The 16,981-nt window shown below is 36.3% G+C and overlaps 1 protein-coding gene across 1 annotated transcript in view; it reads right to left on the minus strand.

The window, feature by feature from the left end:
* FAP (fibroblast activation protein alpha) overlaps window positions 1-16,981 on the minus strand; it is an 82,629-nt gene that overhangs the window by 51,319 nt on the left and 14,329 nt on the right. The window contains exons 4-10 of the mRNA XM_005676043.3: window positions 10,407-10,505; window positions 9,207-9,301; window positions 8,215-8,289; window positions 6,432-6,484; window positions 2,545-2,617; window positions 1,736-1,856; window positions 688-842 (exon numbers count right to left, since the gene is read on the minus strand). Coding sequence (XP_005676100.2) covers window positions 688-842; window positions 1,736-1,856; window positions 2,545-2,617; window positions 6,432-6,484; window positions 8,215-8,289; window positions 9,207-9,301; window positions 10,407-10,505 — 671 coding nt within the window. The remainder of the gene's footprint in view (window positions 1-687; window positions 843-1,735; window positions 1,857-2,544; window positions 2,618-6,431; window positions 6,485-8,214; window positions 8,290-9,206; window positions 9,302-10,406; window positions 10,506-16,981) is intronic.

The raw sequence follows: 16,981 nt of genomic DNA on the forward strand, positions 1-16,981 counted from the left end.
GAATGTTTATGTAAGAAACATCAGTTCACAGCATGTCTAATTCCCTCAGAGAAGAACCTAGGCTCATAAACTTAAACTAATATGCTGCTGCTGCTGCTAAGCCGCTTCTATCGTGTCCGACTCTGTGCGACCCCATAGACGGCAGCCCACCAGGCTTCCCTATCCCTCGGATCCTCCAGGCAAGAATACTGGAGTGTGTTGTCATTTCCTTCTCCAATGGATGAAAGGGAAAAGAGAAAGTGAAGTCGCTATAAATGTCCAGAAATGACCATAACTCCTACTTGCTTGACCTGACAGGAACATCACATTCAACGTCTTAATTTCCCATTCTAGTTTGCATTTAGATCAGAATTCAAAAGGAATTGCAAAACAGAACTTTACCCTGAATTTGGAGCATGAAGTAAGAAAAAAATTAAAATTAAGTTAAGCTTGTTTTTCCTCCATGATCTAGACCATATGTTTTTCAAAGACTGCAATGGATTTTGCAAAGACTACTTCATCCAGCACAACCAGATGTCCAAAGCAACAGATGTCCACATAAATAATAGAGCACAGTACAATGTTTGCCTTACAATGCACAAGGATAAGAAGCTCTCCAAACTTGTTGATTCCACCTCTATTCACGGTATTGGTTGCTCATTTTGACAGCAGGGAAATGGAAGCATCTGCTAAAAGTATTCCACATACCTTTGGGTATGGAATATTTATTGTTCTAGGATATTGTTCATCACCATAATAGGAATAGGCAATAACTGGTATCTCTGTGTCATTAAATTCTGCATATGCCAAAAATTTTCCATTAGGAGACCACCAGAGAGCATATTTTGTAGCAAGCATTTCCTCTGAAAAATAAATACTAGCATATTATTATTAGTTACTGAGACGGCTTACTCAAAATAATTGTAAATACTTCAAAATACATTGTATATAGCCATTTACTAACTGAAATAATTTATTTAATGTGGATGTGATATATATCATGCTTTGGTTATCAAAAGATGAATAATCTGGGTATAGAGGAATAGTTTAACCTTATACCCTATATCAAACATCAATTAGTCTACTGGGGAATTGACATTAATCAGGAATGTATTTTTTAAAATAAAATCTCAACAATAATTAATTTTCCCGTTGGGGGGAGCTTCTTTACAGTCATCTAAAGTAGCCAAGACAAGGAAAACCATACTTATACTACAGAGCAACGTAAATTTGAAAGTTAACTTTCTGTTCTGGGAATATTTAAAAAAAACAGTTTATTTAGTTATATATATATGTATTTTTAACAAAGGCAAGGACTAGAAGACCTTTAAAGTCCAGTTAAGTCCTGGATCCTACATGAGCTAAGAAAGAGGACAAAATTCACGACAGCATTGAGAACTAAGACTATTTTCCTGCACAATAATATAGACAGCTCTTTAGTTTTGGATAAAAGGTTTATTTTGCAAGAAAAAATAAACCTGAGAAAATATACTCACACTGCTTCTAAGGACCATATACTTCTTAGAATATAAATTATTACTACTGCTTTATAATGCTCATGAAAATAAATTCCACCAGTCTGATAACAAGATTTCGTTCTTTCAGAATATGCACGTCCTGTTCATAACCTGATAACAGCTTTCAGAAATGCCACCCTCATCACAGTAACATACCACTCATTTAAATGTTACTAAATGCGTGTGATTATTTTCAATTAAAAGCCTAACCGCAGCAGAAGAAAAAGAATATGACGTACCTTCATAAACCCAGTCTGGGATACCATTAAATATTTTATTTTCTTTTCCATTATATGTTATTTGAAAAGGTGGGTCTTCTGGTCTTTGTTTCAGATAGATATTGTTTTGATAGACATATGCCTAGAAGTGGTGGTAAGTTAGTTAACAAGGAGAAATTTCATAAGAAACACAATAAAGTTTGCATATTTGTGTTAATTATTCACCTAATACTTTTTAAAAAGTGATAATCCAGATATGAAAAGACTCACAACTAAGATACCATTTTAACAGGTCAAAAAATACCAACCAACTCACATTATCATTATTTTTAACATATAAAAGTTATTATTTTAAAGTCTATATATTAAAGAATAATGTCTGCTATTATATTAGTTGCTTTTATTAACTAAGTAAATAATTGTGTATATTAACAGAAAGTCAAATAAATCTCTGAATATTAATAGCTAGCCAGATCTAATCTTTATTTAGAGTCCTTAAATAAGAGCTTGGACAAAATTTCATGTTGTCTGAAGCTAGTCTGGGAAACTTGTGAAAACCATATTTTTCCTGAGCTTTCTGGCACAACGCATTCTGGCTGAGTATAAGGATAAAGTTTTTGACTGCGATATTTAAAGAAGTCTATCCATGAGCTTGAGATTTTGCGGAATTCTCAGATGGGTTTCAATTTATCTAAACTCTTCCCATTTTTAACCACTTAAAATAGTCATAAATGTATTTTTTTTCAGGCAGGGAAATTTAACAAAGGCCAAAATCAAATGGCTCCTCTTTTATTTAAATGATTAAACACTTCTATAATTTAAACACTTACTAATTTACTCCCAACAGGCGACCAGCATAAATACTGAATTGGACGAGGAAGCTCATTTCTTCTTATAAACTCCCTAGAAGAAAAGAAAGAAAGAAAAAAAACAAATAAATGAATTTTGCTGTTCAGTGCAAATAATAGGTATGAAAGGAAAAAAATTAAAAAAAATAAAAATAATGCATCATCATCTATGCTCCTGCCAACCTAATAGAAAGAATGTGATATAACACAAGACAGAAGACATGGGGTGGTAGCTGCAGTTCTTCACTAGTTCACAGGTCATTTAATGTCTCTGGATCTCAGTTTTCTGACCTTTTATACTGAGGTGAATGGATTAAATGTTTATAGACTAAGTGGAAATACCTCGAGAAATTATCTAATTAAATCTCCCTAGTCTTGTGAAAATAAACTTAAGATTAGAGAAATGATAGGACTTAAAAAAAATAATATTGCTGGTTCTTGGCAGACCCCTCATTAAACTCAAGTCTCTTAACCCTCAGAACTGTAAAATTTGTACACACCAGGCTGAAATGGTCGCTAAAGAGACTTCCAGCTCTGAAATTCTATAATTGTGCTAAAGTTTAATATGTACTCTTCCACATTTTCATTCACAACCCCCATCCCTGTGAATGCATATGCATTTCAAATTTTTGAAAATAAGATGCCATTTGACAATCTCCCCAGGGATCTGACTTGAAATCAGAAAAGGAAAGGAACATCTGATCTCAAGCTAAACTGAAAAACAGATCATATACTGGGCAGTATGCCTTAAGCTTGAAAGTCCTCCACCCATGGGGAAATTTCAAATATGCATGCGTGTGTGGTAAGTCGCTTTAGTCGTGTCCGACTCTTTGTGACCCTATGGACTGTAGCCTGCCAGCCTCCATCTGTCCATGGGATTCTCCAGGCAAGAATACTGGAGTGGGTTGCCATGTTGTTCTTCAGGGGATATTCTCAACCCAAGGATCAAACCCGCATCTCTTACGTCTCCTGCATTGGCTGGCGGGTTCTTTCCCACGAGCGCCCCCTGGGACGCCCAATTTCAAATATACTGCTGCTGCCGCTCCTGCTAAGTTGCTTCAGTCGTGTCCGACTCTGTGCGAATCTCACTTTGATGCTTCAAGTCACCCTGAAAATACTCAATTGACTGACTTGCACAGTGGAGATTTTGTAGTTCTTCAGCAAGAATATGTTCAGACTTTTATAAGTGTTAAAGAGTCATAGGATGTCGTGTTTAAATTTTGACTATTATCTTCTCGAAGATGAAATGAATAGTTTCATCAAGAATGCTTGTGTGGAGATGCAAAACAAGACTTGCCTCCAAGGTATAATGTGAGGCACCTGAAGGAAGACTCCCTGTTTGCCCCCTCCAAAAGCATCTCTCCAACCTGACATAGGCTTGCTATTTCTATTTCTCCCATCATTTTAAAGTTTGGACACTTGTGAGCACTTATAACACATGTTACCTTGATTTAACTTATCACATCACAAAGTATGATGCGGCCTAGCAAACATGAAGTATATTGAGGCCTAGCAAACAACGAGGGAACATGGCACTGGACAGATCAGCTTTGATTGTAGAAAAAGTGATGCCCACAGAGGAAGAATGTTGGTGTTGCAGTGGGAATCCTGATCGTAGAAGGCATTTTATGAGCACCAGGCCACTAGAATGTTCCAAACAGATCATCATAGGAGAGCAGAGGAAAAAGAATGTCCCAGATGAGAAGACATTCGCCCCAATTTACTGCTCTGTCTCAAATCAGTGTCCATGTTACCTTGACATCGTAACATGCTTTAGGTTTCCATATCCCATGGAATCATCTATGCAATCATGCAGACAAGCTGAAAATCTCAGCCTATAGTCTCTTCATGGCTGGCAAGCCACCACAGCAGCCACTGTCTTACAGTATGAGAGAAAATGGAGGACGGTTCTTTACAAAGGCTTTCATCTCTTCAGTTACCCTTCCCTTGCTTGAAACCAGAACTATCCTCATCTTCTCTAAGGTAGATTTTTTTAAATAAAATTTTCAGAGGGACATAGAAGACTTGGAATGAATGATATTCAGTCTTGCCTTGAATTTCAACAAATTTGTCATTCTTCACTCCTTAAATTATGGTGTATTTACCGGACCAAAAAACAATCTGGCAAATTAGATAGTTGTGCAGGAAAACAAACAAAACAGTGGTTTGATTAAATTCACTGCACAAAAGCTAAATATTTAAAATGCTTCTAGGCCATGAAGTTTATAGAGACCATGATTAAAATACTAGTATTGTCATCTTCTTTTGGAATGTTAATTTGGTGAACCTCCACAGAGATAGGACTTGGAGAATGATTAAAAGAAAAACAAGGAAATGATTAAAGCCTTGAGAAATTCTACTGAAAGGGTAAGGTTTCCATCTCACTAGTCTAAAGATTTTGATATAGAGTTACTACCTATAGGTTACCACCTATTTTTGTCTCCCTGTCGTATGTCTGTCTGTGCTTGAGCTCATTTGCATCTGATCCTTTTCCACCCTTTGAACTGTAGCCCACCAGGCTCCTCTGCCCATGGGGTTTTCCAGGTAAGAATACTGGAGTGGGTTGCCATTTCTCTACCCAGGGGATCTTCCCTACCCAGGGACTGATTCCTTTGTCTCCTTCATTGCAGGCAGATTCTTTACCCAATGAGCCACTGGGGAAACCCACATAAGAGTTGCTCAATAAACACTTCTTGACTTTCGCAACAATGTGGATACAGAGGAAAAGACTCAGTGTATTGGATGGATTTAGAGTCTACATTATATAGTAGATCCTATTTCTTAATTTGACAGTTTAAGAAGATCAGAGTTATTCTTTTCTGAAAGAAGTAGAAAGAATTTAAAAGAAGTAGAAAGATAGTTGTCTTTAAATTTTTGTGCTTTTGCTGGACAAAAGGGGAAATAGACTGTAAGATTTTTAATACCTTTTCAAGCCATATAATTATTTTCCCTTTTATATAACAGCAAATAAGATATCACATTAAGATGAGTAACTAAACCAATTCATTGTCCATATTTAGAGTGATTTTTCTTAAGTGCAAATCTGATCATGTCATTTCCCATTTAAAACCATTCAGTGATTCCCTATTGTCATCAGGATGAGAACTAAACTCTTCTTAATGGTTTCCTTATTATTATTTGGCGTGTGATTTCTGGCCTCAATTCCTTCCCAACCTTACACCACCTCCTATTAGTAAGCATGCCCTCCTCCAATTTCAACTCAACTGACCTACTTTGAATTTCCTGAACACTCTGTGCTCTCCCTTTCTTTTCAGGTCTTTCGTGTTGTTGCTTCTGTCGGAAATTCTCTCCCTCAGTCCTTTGCCTACCTACTCATTCTTTTAAATTTTTTTTAAGCTGTAAATATTTCAAAAAATTAAACAGAGATACAGAAAACAATATAATAGATGATAATTAACCCATCTAAATTAAAAGTATTAACATTTTACATTTAAAAACAATTAGCATAATATTAATTAAATTTAGGTTAAATGCTACATTTCCCTCCCTTCTGCTTCCTTCCATTGAAGGAGCCCCTCTCCCCAACACTGTGTATCATTCCCATGCATTTTTGGTACTTTTATAGATATGTTTACTTTCATAAATTAGACATTTATAATTAGGTGTTCAAAAGTAGGAAAAACAAAACTATGTTTTGTATAAAAATGTTAAGATATCAGTCAAATAAAAACAGGTGAATATTCCAAGGAAGTATTTCTTTGAATTTCTCTAGTTGCATAGGTATATGTTTATTATAAAGACGTAAGAAACTAAGATTAGAAATGAGATAACACAGTCAATCTCAAATTAGAGTCTGGAGGCTCTATATGAGATTGAAGTTGTGTTAATAAAAAGACATGACATTTTACCCGTTTGTAAGGTCGTAGATGTGATATGTTGCTGTGTAAGAGTATCTCCAAAGCTGTCAGGAAGAAAAGAGGCAAAGACAAATTATGATTCACAAGAGGCTCAGGTCAATAAGGTAGAACCATAGATCACTGAGTTCAAGGTTCAGAATTATAAAAGAACTGTTTTCACATAGCAATAGGAAAGAGATGTTTCAATTCCAAATGAGTGTCATTTAAAGAGTTTTACTGTAGACTTCTGTGCTGTTCATCCAAATTCCAGAACTAATCTCAGCAGTGATTCAACCCTTACTCCATAAAAAGTATATCCAAAGACATTTCTTAATATAAAAATCTTTTCTCTAACACACTCTATTCTAAAAATTGTTCCCTTTCTACTTAACCTTGATTGAAGTAAAATTACTACAATTTCCAAGTCCTGTAAGGATTACCCTGTACCTGAGTAATGATTATAATACCCTATAAAACTGGGTAAAGCTAATTTTATCCATCATATAGTTTTCTTGTAAAATGCTTGCTTTTTTTGAGCATAGTTTTTTAAAAATAATAGATATTGAAAAAATTTTAAAAAAAAGAAAAAGAAAACTGCTCTTTTTTTTTCATTTTTTATCTGTACTGTTCAGTTAAGTTGCTCAGTTGTGTCTGACCCCATGGACTGCAGCACACCAGGCTTCCCTGGCCACCACCAACTCCTGGAGTTTACTCAAAGTCATGTCCATTGAGTCAGTGATACCATCCAACCATCTCATCCTCTGTCGTCCCCTTCTCCCCCTGCCTTCAATCTTTCCCAGCATCAATGTCCTTTCAAATGAGTCAATTCTTCACATCAGCTGGCCAAAGTATTGGAGTTTCAGCTTCAGCATCAGTCCTTCCTATGAATATTCAGGACTGATTTCCTCCATGTCCGGTTCTAACTATTGCTTCCTGACATGCATCTGTACTGTAGTTAAGTGAACAAATCAAGTATTATTTTGGATTTTATTTCTTATAGGGCTTTCAACCTTTTGGCAAAGAAACTCCAGCATGTTGAAACATGTCTTTCTGAAGATTGCAGGTGACCAAGATCTGGTCCAAGGGAAAATAACCAGCTGTCTGAACAATGAGGGAGGGGCAAGCTTGACTGTTCATTCTCTGCATTTAGGGAGTTTTGCATCTCAACTAAATTTGAAAAATGGCAGTTTAAAAAAGGTTCTCGATCTCAAAGTAATTATTAGAAGTTGAATTTGGTATAAATTCTTTGGCCAGTAAAAGTAGAAAAAAATAAGGTGATTATCTTCCCTCTACAACCTCATTCAGGAAGGGGAAATTAAGTAAGGCTAAATAGACCAGCTATGGATACTGCTACACTACACTAGGCTTTCAAAGACACAGATTAAACCTTGGTCTAACCACTGACTGTATATTATTGTGCTTGAGCAAGTGAGTTAAATAAGCTACATTGTGATAGTTCCATTTTCAATAATAATAAATGTTTAAAAGGTTAAAATATGTGAGAATTGACTAATGATTTATGATGTCAAATAACATTTTTATGACGAATGTCAGTGCTCCCAAAATAAGTTTTTCCCTCAGGATGAAAGTAATTTTTAATACTTGATGATAACCAGACAGGAATGCCAAATTCTGAATTACTTGTATGTTACTGTTATGCTTTAGGGATTCAACTAGAATTGCATTAATTTCTCAAATATTTAGAGATAAAGAGACTCTTGTTTCCTCTTTTATAGACCAGTCTGTGGGTTAATAGGAAATATTATCAGACAAATCCAAATTAAATCACCAATACCTTTGAATAATCACTTTCTAGATATGCAAATTGCCGATCAGGTGATAAACCATAATTTGAAGCATTCACACTTTTCTGAAATTATGAAGAAGTTGATTAGAATACAGAAAAAATAACAGAGCCATATACATCTATAGTTCAAAGAGAATATTATATCATTGATATACTCCCACATATACATTAAAAGTAATTTTTTAAAAGTTTCATTAATACCTACCATATACAAAGAAATTTACTACACTTTAAGGGATGACAGTGTGACTAAATAAGATACATTTTGTGGTTTCAAGAGGCTTATAATATTAAACTTGTAAATAAATAACATTATAATTTAGACAGTTTTATAAGAGAGAGGTAAATACAGCATTGCAAAAATTTTGAGGGAAAAGTGATTAAATGCAAATGAGAGGATCATTTGTTGCCCAGAGAAGGAGAAATAGCCAAGCTTGACTAAAAGATTACTAGGCTATAGAGGGTAGAGAAAGTAGGAGGTCCGAGGGTCTAGGACAGAAGAGCGTGTGCGTATGTACCATGGGACTAGTCACTGAGCACTTACTGAGCACTGTTCTAAGCACTTTCAAATTTTCCTTTATTTAATTCTTGTACTAACCCAAAGTGGTATTATTATTCCTACTCTACAGAAGAAGAATCTGAGGCACAATGAGGATGGTAGAATGTGGAACCCCCAAGGCCCCATAACTAGCAAATGAGAGCAAGGATCTGAACTCAATTTGCCTGGCCAGAAGAACTGAGTCTGTACCTCTTATCTCATGGGATACTAGTTCCACAGAGGAAGAAAAATGCTAGTAATTGAGGAGGCAAGGATAGTAACCTAGTGTGACTAGAAGAGAGAACTGGAGGATAACTATGGTGGGAGATGACTGAGAAGGCAGGTTGGGTCCAGATCAGCTGCTCTGAGTTTGAACTCTGTTCCTTGGTCAGTGAAGAGCTGGCAGAGGTTTTTGAGGAGGAAGATGATGGTGGATACATACCATGGTGGTATTACTCAAAATGGTATATGATTCTCCTGTTTCAATATTATAAAATACTACATTATTATCTGTAGATTGATGAAGATATTCTTGTCCTTTAAACAAGAAGGAAAACAAAACTTGAAATGATCTCCCTCGCAAGAAATACATTTATAACAAAGAACTCCTCTCTTATTTTATAGACAATTTTTTCCCTCTCTGTCCAGTATACATTGCTTTGTCAAATTTAAAATAAGTTGAAAAAAAAAAAACCAATAAGTTGATGGTGGAAGAGAGGAAAGGATGCTTTCCTCTACTTTATACAAAAATGCTGTATTTGCTAATAGAAGCTTTATGTTACCAGTTCAGGGTGATTAGGAATAAACTTGGATTTTCTCTGCATTATAAAGAGAATAAACTAGTTAAAATGGCATGTTTCTTTTGCAAATATATATATATATATATATATATATATATATATATATATATACACACATTCCATTTAGGCTGTTTTTGCTTAGTTTAAAGCCTATTTATATGCATGTTATTTTCTAAAACAAAAATATTCAACATTTAGTGGCATTTTGGATATAAATTATAATGTATGCAATTTAGTTTCTTTTACCATTTGTTTGATTAGATTCACTTAACAACACACTATTTTGAAAAACTATATGCAAATATCAATTTTATGGCCCTTAAAGGATTTGTCTTCAGGGTAGGATTTCTTCATTTCTTGGATTATCTAAGAATTTAACAATGGAATTAACAATGGAATTTCTCTTTGTAAAATTCTCATGACCTCTTTTATTTTTTTAATTTTCCATTATTTTCTTTTTTTAAAAAATTTATTTATTTATTTATTTATTTATTTTTAAAAATTTTAAAATCTTTAATTCTTACATGCGTTCCCAAACATGACCTCTTTTAAACAGGTGGTTATTTCCCATTCTGAAAAGGATATAGCCTATGCTCAGCTTATTCTAACAATGCATTCTCAGATTTTACTGTTCTACTAAAACTACTACTGGCATCATTATTAGTGAGCAAATCCTGTCTAAGTAGTTCTGTCAAAAATGCTTTGGTGGCCACTTGACTTATCTAAATAATTGCTCTTTTAATCCATTTCAACTAAGGTGGCTTTTGCTACAATAGAGATGTGCTGGCACTAAAAACGCTAAAACCGCACATTTAAAAAAATATAAAAAATAATTCACTTACCTGAAATCCAATTTGGAAAAAATGTTTTGTAAGAAAATGTCCCATTTAAAATATCCTTCAGTGTAAGTGCTCGTGTTGCACTGTCTTCAGAGTTGTGAACTTTGGGGAAGGAGGAAACATATCGTTACTTAAAAGAAGATTAATAACTCAGATATCTCTCAGATATTATATGCAGAAAAGATCGGCCATTGCTAAACCCTTGTTTTTTGTGTCTTTGCTCAGATGCTCAGTCATGACCTACTCTTTGTGACCCTATGGACTGTAGCCCACTAGGCTTCTCTGTCCATGGGATTCTCCTGACAAGAGAGAACCTGCTGTAGTAGGTTGCTATTTCTTCCTTCAGGGGATCTTCCTGACCCAAGGATTGAACCCACATCTCATGTCTCCAGCACTGGCAGGCAGATTCTTTACCACCAGCACCATTAACTCCCGTCCTAATGACTATGAGTATTATTTCCTTTCTTATAGAGAGGCTAACGAGGCTTAGAGAAGTAGTTTGATTGCCCGAAAGGAACATGTTGTAGGAAAAACTTGAGAAGTGTGAAGGAGACTATGCTGAGCAGCAGGGATATTATTCTTCAGGTAGTGAAGAACTTTCAGAGATTTTTAATAAGGAAGGTGAGATGAGGCTCCAACAGCTCTAGGTCTTACAAAACTGAGATTGCAGACCATGTATGCTTAGTTGCTTCAGTCGTGTCTGACTCTGGAGACCCCATGGACTGTAGCCCACCAGGCTTCTCTGTCATGGGGTTCTCAAAGCAAGAATACTGGGCAGGGTTGCATTTCCTCCTCCAGGGGATCTTCCCAATGCAGGGATTGCCTCCACATCTCTGGCAGCTCCTGCATTGCGGGTGGATTTTTTACCACTGAGCCACAGGGGAAGCCCATGCACAGTTGACTAAAAACTCAGTCTTTTAAGCAGTTCTTTGTAGTTCCTCACACATGCTTGACTTAGATTTCTATTGCCTTATAAATGATGTATTTTAGCATCCCAATTGGTCAGGTGACATCAGCCAGAATCCTTACCTTCAGACATCTCAAGAGAGACATTAATGAATGCAGATAATTTCTTATCCTGGCTTGGGATTTTTATAAAGACAAAGTGGACCAGAAGAAAAGAAAACCACATCATCTATACAATAACCTTGGAAACTCCAAGAGTAGAGGTTTTCCATGTAAGAACTAACTTAAAGTAGTTCGCAAACCACAAGCAAAACTCAGGTGTATTTGAACCCTCCAAGACAATTATATGTTTCAAATGTGATTTCCACTCACAGACCAAATTCATTGTCAGTCAGTCAGTCAGTTCAGTCACTCAGTCGTGTCTGACTCTGCAACCCCATGAATTGCAGCTCGCCAGGCCTCCCTGTCCATCACCATCTCCCGGAGTTCACTCAGACTCACGTCCATTGAGTCAGTGATGCCATCCAGCCATCTCATCCTCTGTCGTCCCCTTCTCCTCCTGCCCCCAATCCCTCCCAGCATCAGAGTCTTTTCCAATGAGTCGACTCTCTTCCAATGAGTCACCTCTTCGCATGAGGTGGCCAAAGTACTGGAGCTTCAGCTTTAGCATCATTCCTTCCAAAGAACACCCAGGACTGATCTCGTTTAGAATGCACTGGTTGGATCTCCTTGCAGTCCAAGGGACTCTCAAGAGTCTTCTCCAACACCACAGCTCAAAAGCATCAATTCTTCAGTACTCAGCCTTCTTCACAGTCCAACTCTCACATCCATGCATGACCACAGGAAAAACCATAGCCTTGACTAGACGGACCTTAGTCAGCAAAGTAATGTCTCTGCTTTTGAATATGCTATCTAGGTTGGTCATAACTTTTCTTCCAAGGAGTAAGAGTCTTTTAATTTCATGGCTGCAGTCACCATCTGCAGTGATTTTGGAGCCCAAAAGGATAAAGTCTGACACTGTTTCCACTGTTTCCCCATCTATTTCCCATGAAGTGGTAGGACCAGATGCCATGATCTTCGTTTTCTGAATGTTGAGCTTTAAGCCAACTTTTTCACTCTCCTCTTTCACTTTCATCAAGAGGGTTTTTAGTTCCTCTTCACTTTGTGCCATAAGGGTGGTGTCATCTGCATATCTGAGGTTATTGATATTTCTCCCTTGGTTCCAGCTTGTGCTTCTTCCAGCCCAGCGTTTCTCATGATGTACTCTGTCATTGTAGAGCTTGGGAATGGTTTGCTACACCAGAAACTGTGGTGACCAACTTCCAATCCTTCTTCACATCCATATTTCTGTTCTCCATTTCTCCTACCTTACCCCTTCTCCAGACCATCACTTATAGAATCAAAACGGAGGAAAGTGTCCTATACTCTGAATAGGATATACAAATCTGGTATTTGCTCATGTAAAAATAAAGCTGTGAAATATGAGCTTTAACTTTATCTTCCTGCTAAACTCTTCCACAACTTTCCAAGACTCTTAAGATAAAGAACAAAACCATTAGTCTGGACAATAGGCCCTAGCTGATCTGGGATGATCTATCTCTCCAGCCCTTTCTTGCCCTTTTCTCACTACCTCTAGATTCCAAACATGCTGGACTTTCTGTTCCTCAAATATTTACTTCTTTCTCTAGAGCCGTTGCACTTCTTTTCACCCTCTCCCTTCTCCGTATAACTTATTTTTAGCCCTTTGTGCTTAATATAAGAGCCACTTCCTCTAGCAAGCCCTTCCTGACCCCTTGGTTTAGGTCTGGTTCCCTTGTTATACAGTACCATAGGTCAGGTTCCCCTTTCAAAGAACATTTGTCTTGGTTTGTTATCTTGTATGCATTTGAGTGATTATTTTATTCACATTTTGTTACCTCCCACTGTATTCTCAAAAGAGTCACGTAAGGCCAGGGACCATGTCTAGTTTTGTTTACCACCATATCCCTAGGGTCTAGAACATAGTAGGCATTTAATAAATACTTGTTGAATGAATGAATACATGAAATGAAGGATTGATGGGTAGATGGATGACATTTGTGCACTCTTCTTGACAGAATGTTTCTACTACCAATTTCCTATACTGGGTAAGACAATCTCTGGCATCACAGCTTGCTCACCTATAATGTAAAGGACTGGACTAGAAAATGTTGATAATACCTTCCAGGTCTACCACTTTAAATTTTGGAATTTAAGAAAAAACATGCTCTATTAACTATACAATCACATAAGTGAACTGCCATATGATAAGGTCCAAGGGACCAACTGGATAATAGCATTTTCGGAGGTTTTAACTGATTCTCACTGAAGTAAGTATGCTTCAACTTTTTATTAGGACCATGAGTTATCTCAATTTACTAAACATTATCCTGGTAGCTAGAAGAACATGAGTGACTGATGAACCCGTTTGCAACCAGACACTAAATACTTAATGAATGAAATTAGATTATTCTAATAATCACATTTGTACAGGTACTTTGCATCCTAAGTAAAGTTCTACATGCTATACAATTATTTCTAATGAAAGTAGTTCTAATTAATTAAATGATCTTGTACAAAATTCATACCACTGATTTGGTAATTCCCATTCAATGAATAAAATACCATTTTACTACAATAGCATTAGTATAACTGCTAAATATTTTAATTTGATTTTATTTAACTTTCAAGAGCAAATTGCAATCTGTTTCTAAATAGTCAAGGGAAAATTCTAGTACTATTTACACTGGAAATTATTTTCTTCTGAGATATATTTAATTTGTGTCTTCACAATACTGAACTTACAGATGAAAAAAATTTACCTTAGTGAACCCCTGTATTATGAATACCAAGAAAACTTAGGTAATCACTTTTAAAAAACTTTTTTAGTTACTAATTCAATAAATTAATATAATCTTGGTGACATCTTTTTTTTCTAGCATGAATAATGCTTTGATTATGGCTAATGACTTATATAATATATTTTCTTATTTAAGTATCCTTGAATATAATTTCCCTTACTTGCAATTATGTTTAATTGAGAAGTTCTTAGCTATAATTAGTCTTCATTTTTGTAGAAGGTTAAATTAAGTGAGCTAATTCAAGTGAAACATTTAACTCTATGCTTGGCAGTCAACAAATGTTAGCTTTTGTTATTGTCATAGCTCATCATATTCTTGAAATAAATATTTTTGAACTGTGTTTCCCAAACTAATTTGGCCACTGAGATTTTTAAAAATATCTACTAAAATCACAGCAAGGAGGGCATGACAATCCACTCCAGTATTCTTGCCTGGAGAATCTCATGGACAGAGGAGACCAGTGGGTTTCATATAGTCCATGGGGTCGCAAAAAATCAAACGCAACTGAGTAACTAAGCACAAACACACCAAATCACAATATAGTGTTGCGGTCCTTTAATGGACCAGAGCCTGGTGGTGGGGAGTCAACGATAAGAAACCAAAAGAGAGAAAAAGGCTAGTATTCCCTGGGTTAGGCAGAGAACCAATAAAGCCCTAGAACAGGGCTTGCACCACTCACAGAGGCACAGGGCATCCTCTGGAAGAGGTCTTGAAAGCCTGGGCAGGAACGTGAGCTCAGCAGGCTGCCATGCTCCAGAGAATTAGCCAGAGGGAGAGAGAGAAAGAATGACATGAGGACCCAAGTCTCTAGTGGAACAAGGGTATTTTATTAGCAGAAATGCAGGCTTATATATTTAGTAAAATGATTACTCAGTCAATACAAAGGATGAAATCCCATCAATTGTAACAAAATGGATAGTCTAATACATACAAGGTCACTGACACTGAAAAGAGTCATTGAAGGGAGCCACTGAGAGGAATCCAGGCAGATACCCTTTCCCATGATCTCAGTCCTGAGAACTGTGTGCAGCTCCACTTGTTCCCGGAATAGGAACTGATAAGGAACAGAGAATCCTTGAGAAACGGCACACAAAGGAAAAAAAGCGCAACATATTGGATTCCTTAAAGTTGAACGTTCCCTGACAATATAGGAAATGCAGTTTCATATTAAACAATTAGTATATAAAGGTTAATTTTTATTCTAAAGTAATGGAATTCATCAGTTATACTTGGAACATCTTGGTCATCCTAGGGCTATAACTGAAATAGTCCAGTCATGATCGTTAAGTACAGTTAGTACTAATATCACACATATGGATAAATAAATTTATTAAAAAACAAGAATTTCAAATTATTTTAAAATTCCTACTCATTTTCCTTTGTTTAACATTAACAATCACATTGATTCTTATCAGATTTCTCAAGAAGATTTCAAGGATTAGTTATTTACTCTTTGTAACCTCTAATTTAGATTATCCAAGAAAGTTATGTGAGAGTAAGTGTATATGTCATATTACTTCTCAGCCGGTCATTTATTTTAAATGGGTGCATAGTAGCTATGCAACTGTGGTGTTGGAGAAGACTCTTCAGAGTCCCAAGGAGATCCAATCAGTTAATCCTAAAGGAGATCAGTCCTGAATATTCATAGGAAGGACTGATGCTGAAGCTGACACTCCAATACTTTGGCCACCTGATGCGAAGAACTGACTCATTGGAAAAGAATCTGATGCTGGGAAAGATTGATCACTGGAGGAGAAGGGGACAACAGAGGATGAGATGGTTGGATGGCATCACTGACTCGATGGACATGAGTTTGAGTAAGCTCCAGGAGTAGTCGGTGATGGACAGGGAAGCCTGGCATGCTGCAGTCCATGGAGTCACAAAGAGTCAGACACGACTGAGCGAATGAACTGAACTGAACTGATAGTAGCTATAAATGCTAATGATCTAGAGAACTTAACATATGTCATATTGACTCAATATCTATGAAACAATTTAAATATGCATTAACTGTACTGCTAATTATCATAATGATAATAGCCCCACCAGTACCCAGGAAGAGATAAGATGTTATACTGAACACATCAAGAGGAGCCAGCTGTATAGGGTTTGCGGCACAGCTTTGGGATAGGTGATTACTCCTAACTTTGCATGGAGTGTAACCAGAGATCAAAAGGTGTCAGCCTGTCCTGGAGTCTGGCTGATTCTACTGAATCAGATGGGGGAAAATTTACATTAGGCATTCTTTTCTTCCTGCTTAAAATGACCACACGTTCATAATAGAATAGAGTAATATACCTGCTCTAAGATGATGGATTGGGTCACATATTAAGAGTTATAAAACATGTACTTAGAATTTCCAATCTAATCTCTGGTTCTCTGTACCAGCTAGGACCGTGCTCAGCATATAGTGGAAGAAAAATAAATATTTGTTCAATGAAAAAATAAATCAACTGTACAGATTTTATTTTAGGTGTTTTTTTTTTTTTACTAATCCTCCTCCAAAGATACACCTGCCCTTGCTCTTTACCATCCTGTCCATGTTATAAACTTAATATATAAACTCTTCTACCTGGACATCGTTTTAAAATATATCAAAATTTTGTCCTTGGAGTTAGCTGGAGCACTTGTTTGAAAAACAGATTCCTAGTTTTTATCTCAAATCTACTGATTCAGAATTGGGGAGAAAACCCTGATTTTCATTTTTGTTCAAGCCCCACTGGTAAGTCTTCTTCAAAGAATCCAAGTTTAGTGATTTCACTGAATCTGCTTGGTTCAATGTTCTCCTGTGCC

This window comes from Capra hircus, chromosome 2 (assembly GCF_001704415.2).
Source record: "Capra hircus breed San Clemente chromosome 2, ASM170441v1, whole genome shotgun sequence".
NCBI lineage: Eukaryota > Metazoa > Chordata > Mammalia > Artiodactyla > Bovidae > Capra > Capra hircus.